Source organism: Globicephala melas, chromosome 8, assembly GCF_963455315.2.
Source record: "Globicephala melas chromosome 8, mGloMel1.2, whole genome shotgun sequence".
Taxonomy (NCBI): domain Eukaryota; kingdom Metazoa; phylum Chordata; class Mammalia; order Artiodactyla; family Delphinidae; genus Globicephala; species Globicephala melas.
This window is the reverse complement of record NC_083321.1, coordinates 89248838-89270948: the sequence shown is the minus strand read 5'-3', so window position 1 is coordinate 89270948 and position 22111 is coordinate 89248838. Positions and strand designations below refer to the sequence as shown.

Genomic DNA, 22111 nt, shown 5'->3' with positions numbered 1-22111 from the left:
GGCAGGAACCTTGGGAATAAAGAGGGAACTCACTTTGGGGGCTTGAGTCCAGGTACAGGAGGAAGAGGCTGAGAGTTGGCTAGAGACACACGTGGAGGAAGGGCTGAAAGGAGATCTCTGAGCCAGGGGCCCCTTCCCCAGCTACAACCTCAGTGTTCCTCTCCCCATCCCTCCACCACCCAGGGGACCAGGTTCCCGTCTCCTCTCAAGGTGTAAGGGGCAGCTGGCAAGGACAGGGAAGGGGCCCTGCCAGAAACCCAGCGTCACTTGCACCAACCTCTCTTCCTTACAGGTAAGGAGACTGCAGGTGGTCTAAACTTCCGTCTGGGCTCCAGGCTCAGCCCCGGCCAGAATGGCCAGTGAGGGCTCCTTGCCCTCGAGGAAGGCGACAGTGCCCTGCTTTTAGCTCCAGAGGGCCAGCTGCAGGGGTGTGCAGCCTACCCCGTCCTGGGTGTCCAGCTGGGCACCGGCCTTGACCAGCACCCTGAGGATGGCCATGTTGCCCTTGAGGGCGGCCAGGTGGGCAGGCGTCCAGCCCACCTTGTTGCGGGCGTGGACGTCTGCATGGTGCTCCAGGAGGTTGATGACGCTCAGGAAGGCCCCCCTCTGGACCGCCAGGTGGAGGGGCGTCCAGCCTGACTGCTCGGGAGCATTGGGGTCAGCCCCACACTGCAGCAGTGCGGACACCACCACCTCTGCCCCATGACGGGCGGCCAGGTGCAGGGGGGTCCAGTTCATGCCTCCGGGAGCCCCCACGTCTGCGTGGCTCTCAGCCAGCAGGTGGATGATCTCCAGGTGGCCCTTGTAGGCTGCTAGATGCAGGGGCGTCCAGCCCTGGTGGGTCGGCAGCTCGAGGCTGGCGCCGTACCTGAGCAGCATCTTGCCAACAAGGTGCTTGCCCCTGGCAGTGGCGATGTGCAGTGGGCTGTAGCCTCTCTGGTCAAGGGCATCAGCGGCCGCCCCACTCTTTAATAGGTGTTGGATGGCCCTCACTTTGCCTCGCTCCACTGCCAGGTGCAGCGGTGTCCTCAGGTTTCTCTGCCGAGCATCCAGCTTGGCCCCCTGGCCTGTTAGTAGCTTGACCAGGCTGACATGGCCAAAGTAGGCGGCCACGTGGAGAGGGGTCTTGCCCTCAGCCTCCTGCAGGTTGGGGTCAGCCTGACGGGAGACCAGAAGCCGTGCCACATTCTCAAAGTTGTTCTGTACAGCCAGGTGGAGCGGGGTCCACCCCCCGTGCTCCTGGGCATCCACACGGGCCCCGTGGTCCAGGAGGAGGCGGGCAGTGCGGTCGTCCCCATTCTGGGCTGCAAAGTGCAGCGGGGCCCAGCCGTCCTCGTCCACCAGGTTGGCGTCGGCACCGTGCTTCAGGAGCAGGGCACAGAGGTCGGGGTGCTGGTCCTGGGTGGCGACGAGGAGGGGAGTGTAGCCGCAGGCCGTCTGGCAGTCCACGTCAACCTCCTGGGCCAGCAGAAGCCTCACCCGCTCCAGGCGGCCCTGGGCCACCAGGAAGTGGAGGGCAGTGACCTTGTTCTCACGGATGCGCAGCTGCTCATCACGCAGGACCAGGCTCTCGCCGTCTGAGAGAGTCAGGACCCGCTTCAAGTAGTCTCCTGAGTCTGCTGGGAGGAAGGTGAGATTGAGAAGAGGACCTCTGACCTGTCCAGAGGTCATCTCGGCCATCCCCCCTCCTCCTGGAAGTACCAGCCAGGAACAAAGACATAGGAGTGAGGGCAACGTCTTTCCCGGCATCCCGGATCTCTATGCAGGCTCCACTGCCCTAGAGAACTGACTCTGGCAGCTCTTCCCGTAAGGATGAGGCAGAAAGAGGCCGGGGTGCAAATCCTGACTCTACCTCTTGGCATCACGTGTTCTCTGCCTCTTTGAGTTTCCAGCTCCTGATCCGTAAGGGGACACGAACAATGCCCAACCTCATGCTACCACTGGGAGGACAAATCATATCATGTAGGTAAGAACTCCCCCAGCAGTGCTTGGCACAAAGTAAATAAATGCAAATTGGAGATAAATTTGCAGCTGAGCTCCGAGATCTGAACTCCTCCTGAGCCATTAAGGACCCACTTCCTCCTGCTCTACCCAGTGGTGTATTAGAATTAAAAGCAACAATTTCCAAAACAAAAAAAACAAACAAATGAAAATCACTGCTCAGCCCAAACCCCCAGAGATTCTGATTAAATTATTCTAGGGTGGCTCAGGCATCGTATACTTTTTCATTCCCCAAATAATTCTAATATGCAACCGGAGTTGAAAACCAGTGCTCCTCCCCGGCCAGGAAGGGAGGAGTCCGGCCTCAAAAGGACACAGACTTGAAGGGGAAGCAGAGCCAGGCCCCCGGGGGCATGTGCATTTCTGGAGCACAGGGCCGGGTGCCAGGAAAGGGAACCCGGACTCCTGATTTGTGACAGGCCTTGGGGGGAAGCGGGGACAGGATATGGTTTGAGTCCACTTTCTCCTCCGCTGTGGGTTCTCTGGTTCCAGCTGCGCACTCTGGACTCACCGCTGTCTGTTAGCTCCTGGCTGATCTCCTCACTGACCTGGGGAGGGAGAACCAGAAGACAGGGGGCGGATCAGAGGATCAGGGCAGTTCTGGCCTATGCCGGCCTCCACTCCTCCCTTCACCTGTCAGGACTCACATTCCACCCTGTCCTAGGAGACCCCCTCCTCTCTCATCCCTGCCACCAGCTGTGTCTAGGGGAAATCCCCGAGCAGAGGCGGCCCTGCCAGGAAGAGGTGGCCCAGGGCCTTGACTTCGCCTTGGGCCACAGGGAAGGCAGGGCGGCCCTGTGGGTTCAGCCTAGAGCCCCACGGAAGCCCACAGCTGGTTCCCAGGTGAGGGAAAGGACAGCAGAGCCAGGATGACGCTGACCCATAGCGGGTGAGAGCCTGGGAGAGCCGAGGTCTCCCTCTGCAGGACAGGCTCTGTTTAATGTCACGCATGTGAGGGATGGCACGTCCTTCTCAGAGGCTCTGAGCCACGGCTACCGCCAGCCCTTAGAGCATCTTCGAGCAACTTAAGAAAAGGTGTCCCCGAGTGGCTGCCCGGCTTGGCCAGCAGAGCGTGCACTGGCTCCGGTCCCCACCTGCCCCTCAGCCAGGCAGCCTCACGAGGAGGGACCTGTGCGTGCATCCTCAGCGCCTGCCGGAGACCAGGCCCGCCCCACACGCACTCACCTCCCGGGGCCGGCGCAGACACGCTGTGCAGGACACCTTCCTGGCCAGGGCCTCGCTCTCTGGGTCAGCCACAGGACTCTGGAGCAGGGACAGCAGCGTGTCTGTCTCCACTGTGATGTCTGCTCCAAAAAAAGCAAAAGAAAGTGACAGGCTGGGCTGCAGTTCTTCCCCATTTTAAATACCCTAATATGTCCCACGTCCCCCCTCCCAAAACCCATCCCTGGGCTCAGGGGCATCCACACATGCGCACCAGAAGGCCTGCAAGCTAGGGTCCTGCCTTGGCTCAGTGGGGCCACGTTTGGCAAGTCTCTGGCCCTTTTGGAGGGTCAGACCTGTTCCATAAAGCATTGCTAAGATGCTCACGCTTACACACGTGCATACGTTTGCATAGTTCCTAAAGGAGTGGATGACCGCAAGACCCATCCCGCCTGTGATCTCATGGTCTGGGAACATTTTACCAATGAGGACGCTGCAGCCTGAGAGGACGCAGGCTAACTGGAGCCTCAGAAGCAACAGAGCCGGGCCCAGATGCCTTCCAGCAATGAAGGTTTTTCTATTCTACCTCCCATAAGGTTACACATTAACCCAAAGAGACCAGACCGCAGTCCTCAGCTGCCACCGGCCCTCTGCCATCCACACCCCCCACCCTCCCACCCCCTGCCAACACCGCACTGTGGTACAGAGTCTGCCCTAGTGCCACGCAGGGCCCTCCCTGCAGAGCTCTCAGGAGTGGCCCGGGGCTTCAACCACCGCTCCTGGCCCGTGGGCCCCCCCAGCCCCACCCATCTCCCTCATCCCTGTGTACATCAGGCTGATGAGAACCTGGAAAGCAGGGCCTCTTCTTGGGGTCCTGGTCCCAACAGCGCCTCATCAGGTCCACCATATGCTGGGCCTCCGCCGGCCACTCATCAGAGACAGGCTGCAGGGAGGGCCGCAGGCCTGCGGCCACTCGCACCATAATGGTCATCATGTTGAAGCCTGTGAGAGGGGGCCCAGGCTATGCGGGTACTGAGGCAGGGCCAGAGGGGATGGGCAGGGGATGGGGGCTCTGAGGATCCTGACAGGGTGGTGCACACAGCAGGGGCCCCATACATGCACAGTAAGTTAATAACTAGATTGCAGGCTGACTTGAGGCTCCGATTGGAGCAGCTGGGTCTCTGGTCCAGCTCCAACCCCTCCCAGGCCGAGACCGGCCATGGCCCCTCACTGCGGGCTCTTGCTGTCCAAAGATGGCAGGACTGACCAGCAGGCCTAGTTACAGGCTCTGATTTTGAACTTTGCTGGATTATCCAAATTACCTGACAATCTATTTGCCGGACACCTGGGTGGCAGGGTTGGGGGTGAGAGAAACAGGAAAGAGCACTTTGAAGCAAAGGAACTAGAGGCAGAGAGTATGGCCTGGGCTGAGGGTTGCCCTTTCTTTCACCGTCATGTGAGCTCTAGAAAGTAGGGGGAGGAAGGAAGGAGGGTGAGAGGACGGGAACCCTTAAAGAGCAACACAGTCCCCAAGAAAAACCTGCCGCCTGCCCCTGCCCCCACGAACCCCCAGCCTCCCAGTCCCTTCCGGGACCCCATCTGACAGTGCCCCTGTCGCGTGCTACCTGAATACGGTTTCTTCTGAGTGAGGATCTCCCAGATGACAATCCCGAAGCTGCAGATGGGGGAAAGCGCCCCCTGAGTGGCGTCTCGGACATCCAGCAGGGGGGCCCCATGGACCACAAAAACCTAGGCAATGCCTCTCCAGCCAGAATCCCCCCGCATCCCTCCTCCTCCCACGTGGGCAGGGAGGGGCCAGGCCTCATCCTTGTCCTGCCCTTTGGGTCTTGGGGTCCAGGCAGGGCGTTGACCACAAGCTACGTCCTGGGTATGTGGCCTGGAGCCCAGCCTCCCTCTCACCTGTACACATCGTATTTGGGACCTGGACCCTTGTTGCTCTCCAGGAACATCTCAGGGGGGATGTAGCTGAGGGTGCCCTGCAGAGCTGACCTCTTGATGTACTGCATCCGGGCCGACTGTTCCATCCACTTGGACAGGCCGAAGTCTGACACCTGGGAGGAAGCCCGGATGGGGATGGGGGGAAATACAGTCTTGCCTCTAGAAAACTGCCTGAGTTTCTCATCCCTCCCACTATCTTCACTGCCACTGTAGTGTAGCCACTGAGACCATAAGCTCTCTCCCAGCACTGCCATGTACCACAGGGTGACCTTGAACAAGTTACTTATTTTCTCAGAAACTCCATTTCCTCATCTATAAAAGGGAAACAAGATAAGTACTTAACTCACAGTGCTATCATGAGGATTAAATAAGGAAATATACAAAAGGCACTTAGAACAGTGCCCGGCACATGGTAAGTACTTGGAAGGTGTGGCCATTACCCCAAGGGACTGTGGATAAAGTGGCGTCTTCGGTGAGCTTCTGTTCATCCAACTTTCACGGGCCCTGAAGCATTGACACCATGTATGTTTATCTCTGACGTTGCTTCCATCCATTGATTCATTCATACATCAATAAACTGACAATTCAGAGTGCCAACCAGGCTGGATACTGAGGGTCAGGCAGCAGATAAGAATGATGAAAGCCTCGCGCCCATTACTCTCCTAAGTGGTTATTCAAATAGGGGGTATAGTCGCTAATGAAATAGTTTCACAAATGCCTATATACTTACAATTGGGGTTAGCAGTATAAAAAGAGAGGTACGGTGAGGGTATATAACAGGGGCCCACGGGGGTGGATCAGGGAAAACCTCCCTGAGGAGGTGCTGTTTAAGCTGAGACCTGAAAGATGTGTAGGCCTTTACTGGATAAAGAGGGAGTGGGGGAACACTGCTCCTGGCAGTGGAAACAGCATGTGCAAAGGTCCTGGGGCAGAAATGAAAGCGGGGCGTGTTTTAGGACCTGAAAAAATGGCCATCATGACCTTTCTTAAGAACATCTCATGTACACACATTCTCACTTGAAGCAAAGAATGGGATAGAGATTATTCTACCCACATTAGAAATGGAAGACTGGCATTCAAAGAGGGGTTTTGCAAACGTCCTGATACCCAGTTTCATGCACCAAATTTCATTGTGCATCTATCTGTTTTAGGTGTGATCCCTGCCTTCAGCATTTATCCATGAAGGGAGCTGCTTAAAACTCTTGACAGGGGACTTCCCTGGTGGTCCAGTGGCTAAGACTCCACACTTCCAATGCGGGGAGCCCGGGTTCGATCCCTGGTCAGGGAACTAGATCCCACATGCATGCCGCAACTAAAAAGCTCCTGCATGCCGCAACTAAAGATCCCGCATGCTGCAACTAAAGGTCCCATATGCCGCAACGAAGACCTGGTGCAGCCAAATAAATAAATATTAAAAACAACAAGAACAACCACAAAAACTCTTGACAGGCAGTAAATAATCCTGTTCATCTGGAGAAGGCTCTGGAGTGAAAGGGGGCAGAGGGGTTCACTAGGGTCCTTACCTTGACATGCATGTGGCTGTCCAGGAGGATGTTGCCTGGCTTGAGGTCCAGGTGGAGAAGTGGTGGGTTCATGCTGTGGAGGAAGTTCATGGCCAAGCCGGTCTCATGGATGATGCGGAACTTGAGCTGCCAGCAGAGGCTGTGAGTGGGCAGCATCTTCTCCAGGGAGCCATTGGCCATGAACTCCATCACAACACCCAGGGGCTGCTCGCATACCCCGTAGATGGACACGATGTACTGAAACTTGATCTTCTCCATCTTGGTTGCTTCTTCAATGAGGCAATTCACGTCAGAGCTATGGAGGGACAGGAGCGAGAGACAGAAGGAGCTGACCCTTTAATTACAAGAGCAACTAGCAGGACACACAAACTAGACTTGATACCAGGCTGTGCAGACCCAGAGATGCCTTGGGAGCTTGCAAGGTAATGGAGGGGGAAAGAGAGACACGAGATGATGCCCAGTGGATGCACAGATTAGGGCCCAGATGCAACAAGACAGGAAGTAAAGGGGTCTGCAAATGCAGGAGCCAGCCCATTCTACAGACGTGGCCACAAAAAGCCTGCCATTTATTCTGGCCACTTCTATATGTCTACCTCCCCAAGGAGATCGCAAGCCTGTGGAGGACCAAAATTATGCCTCCTGCTTCTCTCTTAAAATATGATTTATTGAGGAACCACCTCACAATGGTCAGAATGGCCATCGTTAAAAAGGCTACAAATAACAAATCCTGGAGAGGATGTGGAAAAAAGGGAACACTCCTACACTTTTGGTGGGAATGTAAATTGGTGCAGCCACTATGGAAAACAGAAAACTAAACATAGAGCTACCGTGTGATCCAGCAATCCCACTCCTCGGCATATATCCAGACAAAACTGTAACTCAAAAAGATACATGTACCCCTATGTTCATAGCAGCACTATTCACAATAGCCAAGACATGGAAACAACCTAAATGCCCATCGACAGATGAATGGATAAAGAAGATATGGAACATATATGCAATGGAATACTACTCAGCCATAAAAAATGAAATAATGCCACATGTGTAGCAACATGGATACAACTAGAGATTATTATACTAAATGAAGTAAGTCAGAAAGAGAAAGACAAATACCATATGATATCATTTATATGTGGAATCTAAAATATGACACAAATGAACCTATCTATGAAACAGAATCAAGGACACAGAGAACAGACTGGCGATTGCCAAGGGGCAGGGAGTTGGGGGAGGGATGGAGTGGGAGGTGGGGTTAGCAGATGTAAGCTTTTATATAGAGAACAGATAAACAACAAGATCCTACTGTATAGCACAGAGAACTATATTCAATATCCTATGATAAACCATAATGGAAAGGAATATTAAAAAAATAATGTATATATATATGTATATATATATGTATAACTGAATCACTTTGCTGTACAGCAGAAATTAACACAACATTGTACATCAACTATATCTCAATAAAAAATATTGAAAAAATATATCATTTATTGACTTTTTGATGGTGAAAGTAATATATATACCTTGTAGAACATCTAGGGAATAGAAAAGAAAATTAGGGAATTCCCTGGCGGTCCAGTGGTTAGGACTCAGTGCTTTCACTGTGGGGCCTGGGTTCGATCCCTAGTCGGGGAACTAAGATCCTGCAAGCCTCATGGCACAGCCAAAAAGTAATAATAAAAATAGTAATAATAATTAAATCATCAGTAACCCAACCCTCTAGAGGTGGCCTCTGTTAATAATTTAGCGTATCCTTTTACAATACATTTCAAGGAACGTCTCTCCTTTTCTCCCTCCCTGTCACTCCTTTCTCCTCCACTCCCTCTTGCCATCACATAGCGTGGGCTGTTCTGCGATCTGCTTTTCCCTGTTGGTGTAGCGGAGCACTTCCTGCATCGTTATTCTCTCAAAGCAAGCGCGGTAATGGCTGCACGGGATTCCATTTTGGAGATGAAGTATAAGTTTTCATCTTGGTACTCCCCACAGCACATGGCCACGTACAGCACAAGGCATCTTTGTTGAACTGAACAGAAGTCAATACTTAAAGGAAAGCCTTACAAAATAAGCATTTGCAAACTTTTCACTCTTTTCACTGTACGTGCCACAAAACAGCAAATATGCAAATTGTTATAAATTGTTCTGGGATTGCGGGGATGAAGATTAAGGAGAAATGACATCTTTAAAAAGCAGAGTATTTGCAAAGCTGCACTGGCACTGCAGTCAGAGGCTGCTGGAAATGTGCTCACAGGACCTCCCTGGGAAACCAGCCAGAGACTCCTCTCCTCCAGGGAAAAGCACCTGCTCTCCCTCGCATCTGGACAGGTTGGCTAGTCCTGGTTTCTGCCGTTCTTGTCTTTACTGCTCTACTGTTCAAGGACTCTCCCCTCAAACCTCTGCAATATTTTTTCTTTTATCTGTCTCCTCTTGTACTTTTGAAGTCACAAGAACTGAGAAGACACCTGTCATGAAGTGGAAAAAGCAAGGGATCTGGGATCGCGTTGCCCTGCTTTCGAATCCCAATTTCACCTTATTCTCTGTATGAACTTGAACAATCAAACTCTCTGGGCCTCAGTTTCTTAACTGTAAAATGGGAACAACAGTAACTTGCACAACTCCCCTGGACACCCCGACTTCTTGAAAGTGTTTGCTACACCTGTTGTCTTTCTCTTTTCTTCATCTCCCCCCATCCCCTTTCATCTGGTTTCTGGTCTTAATACCTCACTGACAGGCTGTTGCTAGTCACCGATGACTCCCATGTTGCTGGAGCCTACAAGCAATTTTCTCGTTCTCAGTGTAGGGTCAGTGCCTACTTTGCGGGCTCCTATTGTGTGACCTGATCATTAGGCCCAGTCCCAGGCCCTCTTCTTTCCTCTTCTTATTCCGTACTCTGTCTCTAGGCAATCTCAGCATCTCCAACTGGGTATTCGACACTTTACGTGTCTAAAGCTGAACTCTTGATTCTCCCCTCAAACCCGCTCCTCCCTCAGCCTTCTCCATCTCAGTGAACGGGGCCTCCATCCCTCTAGCCCTCAAAGATCTTGCTTATCCTGGACTCCTCTCTTCCTCTCCTTCCCACAAGCTGCCCCTCAGCACATTCCGTCAGCTCTACCTTCAAAATATAGCAAGAATCTGACCACTGGTGACCACCTCTATCCATTGGCATCTTGGCCCAAGCCTCCTAACTGGTGCCTTTGCTTCTCTCTCTTCCCCTCCACCAGCAGCCAGAGTGGTACTTTTAAAATGTCAGTCAGAGCATGTCACTGCTCTGCTCAGGACTGTCCAGTGGCTCTCTTCTCATGCAGAATAAAAGTTAAAGTTCTTACAATGGCTTACAAAGCCCTCTATGACCTGCCCCACCATGTCAAGCTTGTTCCCTCCTCAGGACCTTTTGCATTTGCTCGTCCCTCTGCCTAGAACACTAAGAGAGCCTGAGAGAGCCACATGGTTTGCTCTTTCTTTGCTTCAAATCTCTATTCTCAAATAGTACTTAATTAGGAAGGATTTCAAGCCTATAGAAAATAGCAACCCTGCTCCATCAATCCTTATCCCCCCAGAAGAGAATGAAGGAGGAGAAGATGCCCACAGGAAGAGGAGAAAAACAGTGAGAAGGCAGAGTCTGATGGTGAACAGGAAGATGCAGAAGGGGAAGGGGATGAAGTGAAGGGAGGGGAGAATCTGGATGTGACGGAGAAGGTGATAAATGAAGAAAATGAGGAGGATGAAGGGGAGGAAGAAACTAGGAAAGCTGAAGGAAAGACTCCAAACAACCTGCACAAAAACCCTACCTTGCTTTATCTGTTCTTGAGTTCCGTATTGGCTGGACTGCTGAAATGGAGTTGGTAGCTTTTCTTTTAAGGTAGCTGTGATACAAACCCTAGGACACCCACCCATGCAAAGAACCAAAGAAGAGTTCCTGTGACATTCTGCCTTCACCCATTTAGTCCCTCTCGGAAATCTACCACCAAGCATTATAACGAATTTATAGGTGACGACAAAATTATAAGCATTGTCAGAGTTTCGTGTAAGACCCTTGTCGTAGGGTGGAGAGCTGCGATTGGTAAGTCAGCCATGTGTGGCTACCACTTACACTGAGATTGTAACAGCATTTTTCCCTTCTGTACAACAAAGAACCTTGGTAAATAAAATCTTAACATTTTGGGCAAAAAAGCCCACAAATTACTATTTATTGGAAGATCAAAATTTTTTTTTGGAAGATCAGACTACTCAACTCTCCTTAGGTATTTTAATCAAAGAAAATGTCAGGTGGTTTGTAAGGGATATAGATAAAAATATTTGTTTGTTTGTTAGTTTTCTGTCTTCCTTCATTAGATTATAAACTCCACCAGGGCAGAGACTTTGTTTTGTTCACTTAGTGCTTAGAATGAGTGAATGTCATCTACGTCCTAGCTTCAAATACACCTATAACAAATGATTCACAAATTTTAATACTGTTAGCTCACAGCTTTACTCTGGAGTCTACCTGACAGTTCTTCTTGGTTGTTTAAAGGCACCTTAAACTCAACATGGAAAGCTTTCCTCTCTTCACCCACTTAACTCAGACTCATCTTTCATATTTCAGCTCAAGTGTATCTTCCTCAGAGAAGCCTTTTCTGATCTCAAACTCCAACAATAAGCCTTCATGGAACCACAACTCTCTCCTTTCTTACACCTCTCACAGCAGCACGCTTACATTTGCACGTGGGGTTATCTGATTAATGTCTCTTCTCCCCTATCTGCAAGCTCCAGGAGAATATTTAGAGGGTTATATCTGTGGCATTCATCATTATATCTCAGGGTCCAGCACAGAGCCTGGCACATAGTAGGTGAGCAACAAACAGTCATCAGGAGGACAAATGAATGAGATGATGGAAGGAGGATTCAGTGAAGTCATACTCATGAAACTCCTCGTATAGCACTCCACACGTGGCAGGCATTGATTACCGTAAATCCCTTAGCCCTTTCCACCCAAGGATTCCTGGAATTGGGAAGGGAATTGAGATGGGAGTTACTGTCAATGTCTCATGAGTAGTCTTGTCAATGCTTCAAAGGCTGTAAATGATTTGAATAGATCCTAGAATAACCTGACTCTACTCCCAAGCCAGGATGTTGAGGGAGGAAGGTGGGTGAGTCTGGGGCTATCTCACTTTGTCCTTATTCATTAAGCAGGTGGGCGTCTGGGAGTGAGAGAAGGGACTTGGGTGTGTGGGACCGGAGGCTGTGTCTTGGGAGCTTGCCTAGTGACCACAGAGAATGACCAGGAAAGATGCCAATAGGAGTTGCTCCCTGCACCCCCAAGGCGCTCTAGGTGATGTCCCAGGAGGCTTGGGAGGAGGACATGGTTATCATCTCACACTTCACATCCCAGAGTCTCCATGGCTGCACGAGGGGCGAGGGCACAGCCAGTACCAGCAAAGATGGGTTGAAGCAATGGAAAGGCAGAGATGGGTGGAAGCAATGGGAAAGAGGTAGTAAGAGGGAAAAGGAGGCCTGCCAGGGAGTGGTCATAGTACGTATAATGGGACCTGGGAGAAGCCAGAGACAAAAACAAGGACGGAGACAGCAGCACTCCAGGATTGACCTGCTGGCAGTGCCGGTGTGAGGGCTGGACAGGCTCTCAGGCCAGCAGGCTGGGCAGCCTCCACCACCACCCCCTGCAAGCCCCCATCAGCCTGCACGGGCTGGGCTGGGACCACACCAGACAAGAGTTGCCCCTGGTGTGGAACCTGTGATTCCCCCCAGGTCACTGAGCATCACTGAGCCGAGTGCCACAGGCTCTGAGCAAGCCCGGCCCTGCCTGCGCTGCGAGTTAGGGGGTGGGTAGGAGGGTGGCAGAGGGTCATCCAGAGCAGTCATCACCAAGCCGACACCTGGAAGGAAGGTGAGGCTGGAAAGAAGCAGGCGGGACCAGTTTGGGAGGTTGAATGGAACGAAGGCGTATTTGGAGGGTAGTTCCTGCTCACCTCTGACCTCTGTGGATTTCACACATAGGTTTGATTCCACAAACAGAGTCAAGTTTATTTCAGAGCCAGAAACAGACAGGGCTGTGCCTGGGGAGCTCAGGCCACAGGACAGAGTTTAGAAAAGTGGAGAGAACAGTCCTCAGCCTCAACCCGGCCGCCCCTCCCTCGGGAGCTCCCCGGGCCTCGGGTTTTCCTCCGCAAAAGGAGGGGGTAGGCAGGCGGGTACCTGATGGTGTCAGGCTGGAGGCAGCGGGAGCACTTGATGGCGTACTCGGTCCGCCAGCGCTTGTGCCGCGCCTGGAACACCTGGCTGAAGCCGCCGCTCGCCACTGGGCGCCAGGTGCCCTCGAAGTCGTCGCGGGTGAAGACGGGGAGGCCGCCCAGCCGCTGCTCCACGCCCGCGGCCATGGGGTCGGCACGGCCCGGGCCCTCCAAGCCCCGCGCGCTCCCGGCCGGCCGGGCTGCACCCTCCGCTTCCTGCGAGGCAGGTTCCAGGAGGGTGGGGTTGCCAGCGGGGAGGAACTGGTTCAGCCCTGCGAGGGCGGGGAAAGCCAGCTTGAGCCCTGAGGCCGCGGGCAGCGATGGGGGCGCGGACCGGAAAGAGGGTTCGTCTCTGCGCAGCACCCCAAAAGACTCTGTCCCGCCCCAGTATCCTTCCTCAGTCTCGGCCTGAGTAGGTGCTGGGTAGGTGCTGGGAGTGGAAGGTATCCTGAAATTAGAAACAGGAGTCTGGCCGGAGCAGTTGGCCCCCTTTGATTTGGACCTAACTCTACGCGGAAGTAGATTCATTTATTCATTCAACTTGTAAGTCCTGAGGCTTTATAAAAGGTTCGGGGCCCTGCCAGGGGTCTCCATTGTAGAGCTGGGGGCCTGGAACCCACGCCTCCACAGCAAGTCTGGAGTAAAACGTTGTAACGCGGATTCTCTGGTCTGGATCAGCTGGCTTGGCTGACTTAGCGCTTCCTTTGTTGTTGACGGCTTTTTTGTTTCTTTGCCAGTCAGTCTCTGCATGCAGAAGGTCACCAAGGAGGGGTCAGCAGGACCCATGGGGTGAGAGGCGGGAGCTCCCCTTCTCAGCACTGCTTTTGGCCCCGACCTGAGAGGGATGAGTGCTGGGTCTGGGGTTGACCATGGGGGAGGTGAACTCCTTAGCCCAGTTACTGGGGTGGCTTGTTGCCAGGGGCCAGAGATGAGGCTCAGGGAGCAGCTGGAGCATGACTGGGGCAGCCTGGGAGGAGACGAACACAGAGCAGGGTGGGGCTGTGGAGGAATCTGGTCAAGGGCTCAGTGCGGAGACTTGGGGCAGGAGGGGAGAAGATGCACCTGCAGAGGCAAACGTGGCTTCTGGACAGATGTGAAGCTGTCCTGGTGGGTAAAGTTAGCCAATGGCAAAGGGAAGGGAGGTGTCCTGCGGAAGCACATCTGGGTGGCCTCCCCTTCCTTTCTCCGAACTCCCTACTTCCTTCCTCTTTCCTGGCATCCACTGTGGGAGGTCTCTTGGTCCTTGTCTGGGGATACAGGTGAGGATACAGGAAAGCTTCCTGGTGCTGAACCTGGGTGGGGCGCGGGGTATCTCTGGGTTTTGGGTCCATGGACTTGCCCGCTCACCTGAGAGACCCCCCAGAACAGAGAAAATTATAAGTGCTTGAACAGGTGGCTTTCCCAGGGCCATTCCAGGGCAGGTGCTGCTAAAGGAACTGTCACAGAGCAGTGGAGGGTAGGTCACTTCTCACCTGCAGCTGGGCAGGTGAGCCAAAGTCCACAGGGAACCCCCAGGTGACCATCCTCAAGTTTGAGGAGCCTGCCTACCAGAGGAGGACATGCCTTGCCTTTGGCCCTAACCTGTAGAGCCCTATATCCTGACTCCTGCCAGACTCCTGGGGAGCAGCATGGCCATGATAGGTGAGCAGGGACCCCATGTGGGAGTTGGGGCACTTGCGCTTCCCATAACAATTTACCCGCCTTCCCCAGGATGAATTCTGGTGGGCAGAGTGAAAACTGAAGATTGGCCCGGAGACAGTGCCACTATTGAGCCTTAACTTTGTTCCAAGGTCAGTAGTTCCTTTACCTGCTGTACAAACTTTATAGATATGATCTTGTTTAAATCCACAACAACAGCATGAGGTTAATATCTCCCCATTTGTGAGGGATGGGGGGACCAGGCTTGAAGACAGGAAGTAGTGAATGGCCACATAACTAGTAAGTGGGAGTTGAGATTCAAACCCAGGTCTGTTTGGTCCCTGTGGAAAGGGTTGGGCATAACAGGAGCCTTTAAAGGATATGGGGGAAAAGGAGGGAAGGGGGTCGTGCTCCCTGGAAGAGGGTGGAGGCGATGGAAACTGTTCCAGAGCAGGAGACATACCCCCAAAGACAATGTCAGAGGGAGGCCCTGGCTTGCTTTGGCTGGAGCAAGACAGGGCCCGACAGGACTTACTGCCCCTGGAGCAGCCCTGCCTACTCCCAACAAGTCTCAGACCCTCCCCCAGGGAAGCTTGGAAGATGACAGAGGATATTATTGTCAAGGAGATCAGGAGACCAAGGAGAATGCGTCTCAGCTTCTGCTGGGTGGGTGAGCATGGAGATTGGGAAGGTGGCCCATGGGACCTAAGGAAGGTTGATCTCTGACCCTCAACATGATCTGTCTAGGCCACTGGGGGAAATACCAGGGTCAAATGGCCTGAATCCATCAAGGAAATTCCCCTTGGACCAGTTACACTTGAAGTGGCTCTCTAGGGAGAGCAAGAAACCAGAATCTGCCATTGGCCCTCTGCAGAGACCATCACGGGAGTGCCGGGGAATCATCCCTGTGGGAGGAGATACCCAGGGCTCAAGGCAGGTGTCAGAATCCCGAAGAAAACTCTTCTTCATTTCTTCACAGGGTGGGCGGAGGGACACAAAGGACCTGGCATGTGTTACTGTTGACCTATCTGTTGAAACAGCCAAGCTGAGGGATCAGGCACCTCCGAGGCGTTTGAAGAATCTGGCAAGATAGATATGTACATGTACCTATAACTACAAAATAGATATATACCTGTAGCTGGGCTCTCTAAAGTGGGCCAGGACAAAAGCCTAGTAGTCTTTGGAAAAACTCTGAGAGAAATAAGGGGAGGGGCTCTTTCTGAATGTAAAGTCACAGAGGCAAAGAGTTCCTGGATCCCTCATTAAGAGGTAGGGTGATACTTAGGGATCTGGGAAAGAACAACGACAATCTATAGACTGCTGATTTTTTCCCCCAGTGGTCTGAATGCAGAAGTTACTAGGTCCTGCCTGCCTAGGAAGTCCACAGCCAGTGGGTGGAGAGCAGAGAGCTGGAGAGGAAAGCTCCGCATTCACTGCCCTCCTACCCATGAACGGGGATGGGTGCGATGAATGGAAATTAGCTACTAGGGTAGTCTGACCATGATCCAGTCCCACCAGAAAGAGCAAGGAACATGTTCTAACCATAGGAATTTTGCTCCAAGATGCTCCGAGTCCTTCCTGTTGGCTCTATCAATATATTTTACTTTGGCAGATCAGGGATGAAAATTTTCTGGACTCAGAATTATTAAATGAATTTTGGTGTCTGATTGTTCTGGGGGAGGGCCTGCCACCCCCAGACCAGTGAGTTGGTAGTGCAGCTCTGCAATACTTTGAAAGATGCTGAAATCCAGTATGAGCCTTTCCCCAGACCAGAATGACAAGCTCTTTGCATACAGGGAAGTTCCCCAATCTGTCCCCATTCTCCACCCTGCAAACATGTCACAGGACACCTGGATGAGTTGTGGCAGGCTCCAATGTTTGGTAGCCCATGAACCGAGGTGAGGGCAAGGTTAGTCAAGATGAAGGAATGTGTTCAAGAAACCGGGACACCTGCCCAGGAAGGAAGGCTCTCCCAGAAAGAAAGGGAAAGAATGAGGCGGTGGCAGCAGGGCTTAACTGCAAGAGCATGTGAGTCAGGTAGACCTGCTTTCAAACCATGGCTTTTTTCCTACCACCTGTCAGCAGTCGGGCCTTGGTCACATTACCAAATCTCTCTAGGTTCCTCCATCTGTGAAATGGGATGATAATATAATACAATACTCATTTCAGATGGTTGCTGAAAGGATTAACCTTTTAAAAATATACCTAAAAGGACACCCATAGGTAAAAACATGAACCAACCTCAACCTCACATTATCAAAAAATTATCTCAAAATGGATCATTGACTTATATGTAAAATGTAAAACTTTTAGAAAAAAGAATAGGTGAAAATATTCTGAATCTAGGGTTAGGCAAAAAGATCTTAGGCTTAACACCAAAAGCAGAACCCACAAAAAGAAGAGTTGAGGAATTGAACTTACTCAAAATTAAAAAGTTTCACAGTGTGAAAGATCCTGGGATGAGGATGAAATGTCAAACTGCAGACGAAGAGAAAATATTTGCAAAGCACATATTTGACTAAGTGCTAATTTTCTAGATATCTAAGGAACCCTCCAAATGCAGCAGTAAAAACAAACAAACAAAAAAGCTATCCCATTAGAAAATGGAGAAAAGACATGAACAGACATTTCAATGAAGAGGATATACAGATGGTGTGATAGGGAAGAACAAACCAGACTCCACATTAGGTCTGTTTCTTTTACTGTAATGTTTATATTCTATTGCTTTTGCTTCAAGTTTAGAATGTTGCCTGTAGACTGAAATATACAGGATAGCCCATTCTCAAGTCTCTGACGTTTAAGGGTATAACACTTTTCCATTCAAATAGAGATAAAAAGTGCAGAACAGAGAATAACATTTGTCTTGTTGGATGTTTACAGGAACATTGTGACCTGACCTAGGTGGACAGCTGCAAGAACAAAGGATTCCTACACCAAGAAGTGTGCAACAAACAACCATGCCCCTCCCTCATCTGGCCTTTAAAAATGCTTTGCTGACTATTTACAATAGCCAGGACATGGAAGCAGCCTATGTGTCCATCGACAGATGAATGGATAAAGAAGTTGTGGCACATATGTACAATGCAATATTACTCAGCCATAAAAAAAAACGAAATTGAGTTATTTGTAGTGAGGTGGATGGACCTAGAGTCCGTCATACAGAGTGAAGAAAAACAAATACCGTATGCTAACACATATATATGGAATCTAAAAAAAAAAAAAAAAAAGGTTCTGAAGAACCTAGGGGCAGGGGCAGGACAGGAATAAAGATGCAGATGTAGAGAATGGACTTGAGGACACAGGGAGGGGGAAGGGTAAGTGAGAGAGTGGCATGGACATACATACACTACCAAATGTAAAATAGATGACTAGTGGGAAGCAGCTGCATAGCACAGGGACATCAGCTCGATGCTTTGTGACCACCTAGAGGGGTGGGATAGGGAGGGTGGGAGGGAGACGCGAGAGGGAAGGGATATGGGGATATATGTATACGTATAGCTGATTCACTTTGTTATACAGCAGAAACCAACACAAACATTACAACATTGAAAAGCAATTACACTCCAGCAAAGATGTAAAAAACAAATGCTTTGCTGAAAACTTTCAGGGAGTTTGGGGTTTTTTGGGCATGAGCCACCCATCTCCTTGCGTGGCCCTCCAATAAACCTTTCTCTGCTCCACCCTTCGACGTTTTGGTTTGTTTAGCCTCACTGTGTGTCGGGTGCATGAACTTGCATTCAGTAACAATGGCTAATAAGTGCATGAAACGATGTTAACATTAGCCATTAAGGAAATGCAAACTGCATCACTACACACCTATGAGATTGACTCAAATTAAAAAAAGACATCACCAAATGCAAGTGAGGATCACTGACATGTTGCTGGTGGGAATGGAAAATTGTACAGCCACTCTAGAAGTTTGTTATAAAACTAAACATACAGTTACCATACAAGCTAGCAAAAGCACGTTGGGCATCTGTCCTAGAGAAACGAAAACGTATGTTCACACAAAAACCTTAACCTCAATTTTCATAGCAAATTTATTTGGAGTAGCTGAAATCTGAAAACAGCCTAGATATCCTTCAACAGGTGAATGTTAAACAAACTGGGATATGGACAGTGCGGAACACCACTCAGCAATAAAAAAGAAGGAACTAGCGATGCACATAACAACGTGATGAATCTCCAGGGAATTCTGTTGAGTGAGTAAAGCCAATCTCAAAAGATTACATTTATATTAGATTTTTGGAATGACAAATTTCTAGAGATAGAGAACAGATTAGTGGTTGTCAGAGGTGGGGGGTGGAGTGGACGTGGCTAGAAAAGGGCAGCACAAGGACTGTCTGTATCTTGACAGTAGTGGTGGTCACAAGAATTACACAAGTGATAAAACTGCAATGAACTCAACACACACACACACACACACGAGTGCATTAAAACTGGTGAAATTTTGAATAAGATTTGTGGATTGTATCATTTCAATTTCCTGGTTGTGATATTGTGCTATAGTTATGTAAGGTGTTACCATTCGCTTGGTGAAAGGTGCAAGGGATCTCTGCATTATTTCTTACAATTGCATGTTTATCTATAATTATCTCAAAACAAAAAGTTTTAACAGTGCCTGTAAAGCCCTCTTCCTCCATCTCATCCTCTAATTTCCTTCTATCTTCTTCATCCTCCTCTCATTTCCCCTCCCCCTCCTCCTCCTTTTTCTCCTCGTTATTTCCAGGCAACATTACATTCTCAGAAGAAAAATCTTTCCATTACAGCGGAAAGAGAGTGAGTAATCTAACATTTACCACGGAAAGCCTGGAAAATACCTGGCCCCCCATGGACACTCAGAAGTCCTAAAGAGGGAGAGCAAAGGCCACTGTGTTAAAATGTCTGAGGCAGGAGAGGATGGTGTGAGGAAGCCATCCAGTTCCTTCTAAAACTCAATACTCTCACCCAGGTGATTTGGTCAGGTAAGCTGGTACTTCTGGATAAAACCAGAATTACATCTGATAAACCACATTTGAAATAGTCATTCAGAGAAAGCCAGAAAAAAGATCTACTTACCATTCTCAGAATTATTTCAGTGCTCTCTCTATTCAGCATACCTCACCGAGGCTTGTGAGACTGTGGTCCAGCAGTTGAGATGTGCAGGCATCAGGTATGGGCTGGGCTGCAAAGCCAGGGGCACCAGCACGGCTTCACGGGGGCTACAGGATGTCCCCACCTGGCCTGCTGCTAGTCAGGAGGGCCTGACGGCGAGGGGCTGGCATATGTGTCTGCTGGGTTTGTTCCTACCCAGGCTGATGGTCTTATTTCTTCAGAAGAAGAGCCCCTCTTAGGACCAAAATGAGTACAGAAGCAGGAGTGAGAATGGGATAAACCAAGGATGGAGTACAAGCGTTTCTGGATTTGGCAGGATTTCCATTCTTTCCCCCTGATATAAAACACCAGGCTCCCCTTAGAACGGCTTTTGATAAAAACTATTTTAAGTGTCAAGAAGGCAGAAATGGAAAGCCTGTGTTTCAGGAAAGACAGTTCTCATTGTCATAAGTATGACCACGGGTTCTTTGTAGCCTTGGGGGCTTCTGATCCTGGTTGGGTCCCTATCAAAATAAGAAACAAATGTCCCAAGAACCCCGCCACCTCCATCAGCTTAGAAGAAACGCTTGGCCATGGCCAGGGCCTACACTGGGCCTCCTCAGGCTTAGAGCTCTACACTGGACCCAAGAGATCACGGTCAATACCTTCTCCAGGAGTTACAGAGGGGCTTTGAATTTAAATATGAACGCTTTTAATTTAATAACAAGTCAGGCAGTGAAGAAAGAAACTGAGACTCCCTTTAGCAGGGACCCTGGAGGGAAAATACCCCCCCAGACGTCAACCTGGAGATTGGTTGGGGCTGGATTGTCTGCCTGGGCATCGGCCAGCCTCCTCTTTCCTCTGGGCCCTTCCAGGGTTGGTGGGAGCCAGGAGGAGTGGGACCAGAGAGAGACCCAATTACTAAAAGGTGGCTTTCTCAGGTTGTACCAAGACAGGCTGGGACCTGGGACCTGGGGCCTTTGCTGCAGTGCTTGCACCTGGACAAACATCTCCTCGAGCAACAGAGTACGAAGAAACTCTAAGGGACTAAAATAACTGCGTGCATGCGCAGTTGGGGCAAATCATGAACAAGATACAGAAAGGCCAAACCCAACTGCCCTTCCAAGGTGCCGAGGTGCCCGGAGCAAAAGCAGGGTACTGCGCGTGATCTCTGCACACGGCAGCACCAAGGGGATGGGCAGACCCCCTGAGCCACGCCTCCCGCCCGACACACAGATCCATCTCTACCCTCACCCTGTTTGAGGGATCGAGCTAGGTAGGGCACCTGTTGCTTGTTCTTACTCTCTCATGCTGCAGCAGGGGCCCCAGTAAAGCCTTGCCTGAATTCCTCATGTGGCCTCTTATCAATTCCTCTTGATTAAAGAGTCCAAGAACCCAGGTAGGTAACAGTACAATAGGAAGTGCTGGAAGCTTGCTGGCTCTGAAGGAGAAGAGAAGAACTTCTAAGATGCGACTGATTCCATGCTTCTTGTATCGTGTTTCTTTTTTGTTTCCTTGCTGTTTAGTAAAGGTCTTTCTTCCTTTTTTTAAGATTTGGAAAATTAGACTACTTTGGGCACACTAAAAGAAACCAAAAAAAGATTTTGTTTGTTCACCAATTGGTTTAGGTGATTGTGAAGAACACAACTCTTAAAAGTCAAACCTCAAATAGACTAGTAGAATGTAAGCTCCTGGACAGGAACTGTGGTGTGTCTTGTTCACTGCTGTGTTCTCAGCACATGGCATATAGCTTGGAGGGAGCTCAAGTCATATCTGACAGTGAAGAAAGGAATGAAGAAATGGAAAGGTGAAGCTCAGGGGTAGAGGCTGACTTTCGGGGTCCCTCTGACATTTCTCCAGGGTCCTCTCTTTTCCCAGTGAGTTCCTCCTCCTGTTACAGTTTCCACTTCTGCCCACACCCCAGGGCCAAGCTGCAGGAGCACATAACATTTACACTGACACTTTTAGGGTAAGTAGATCTTAATCAAGGTAAAGGGGACAAGGGGAATCAGGTGGAGGGTATTGATAAGTGCTCTTTTGGTAACAGTGACAATTCAAACTGGCTGAAGCAAAAGGGGGACTTGTTATCTCACATAACTGGGAAGCCCAGTGATAACCTCAGGCACAGCTGGATCTGGGGGCTCCAACAATGATGTCAGGGCTCTCTTTAACTCCATCTGTTGGTTCTGCTTTCCTCTATGCTGACTCCATTCTCAGTGAAGGCCTTCTCAAGGATGTCAAAATCTCCACCAGCACAGCTCCAAACTCGGGTCCTAGTCCTCTGAGCAACCTCAGTGAAGGTAAGTGCTCCTCTCTTTCCTTTGTTCTCCATGTCTGGGCTGAGCTCTGATTGGCCCTCTTCAGGTCACATGACCACCTCTGAACCAATCACTATGATGAAAGGGATGTACAATGCTATGATTGGCTTACATTCCACACCCATCTCTGGAACCAGGGTTAAAATCAACTCCATCTAGGGCTTCCCTGGTGGCGCAGTGGTTGAGAGTCCGCCTGCCGATGCAGGGCGCATGG

At 50.5% G+C, this 22111-nt stretch overlaps 1 protein-coding gene across 1 annotated transcript; it reads right to left on the bottom strand.

The window, feature by feature from the left end:
• Positions 1 to 402: 402 nt before the first annotated feature.
• On the bottom strand, positions 403 to 13015 carry ANKK1 (ankyrin repeat and kinase domain containing 1). Its single transcript, XM_030837268.2, has 8 exons — positions 12834 to 13015; positions 6645 to 6939; positions 5083 to 5234; positions 4788 to 4837; positions 4009 to 4164; positions 3187 to 3305; positions 2513 to 2549; positions 403 to 1616 (listed from the first exon to the last, which is right to left on the bottom strand). Exons 1-8 carry the CDS (start codon positions 13013 to 13015, stop codon positions 403 to 405), a joined length of 2205 nt encoding a protein of 734 aa, XP_030693128.1.
• Between the last annotated feature and the right edge of the window lie 9096 nt (positions 13016 to 22111).

What these genes read in the sequence shown, in the direction of transcription:
- ANKK1 (XM_030837268.2), bottom strand. Translation starts at nt 13,015, where the DNA reads ATGGCCGCGGGCGTGGAGCAGCGGCTGGGCGGCCTCCCCGTCTTCACC. An exon ending in TCAGAAGAAACCGTATTCAG is followed by an intron (nt 4,165 to 4,787) that starts GTAGCACGCGAC and finishes CCCCTCTCACAG; the next exon opens with GCTTCAACATGATGACCATT. An exon ending in CCAGGAGCTAACAGACAGCG is followed by an intron (nt 1,617 to 2,512) that starts GTGAGTCCAGAG and finishes TCCTCCCAGCAG; the next exon opens with ACTCAGGAGACTACTTGAAG.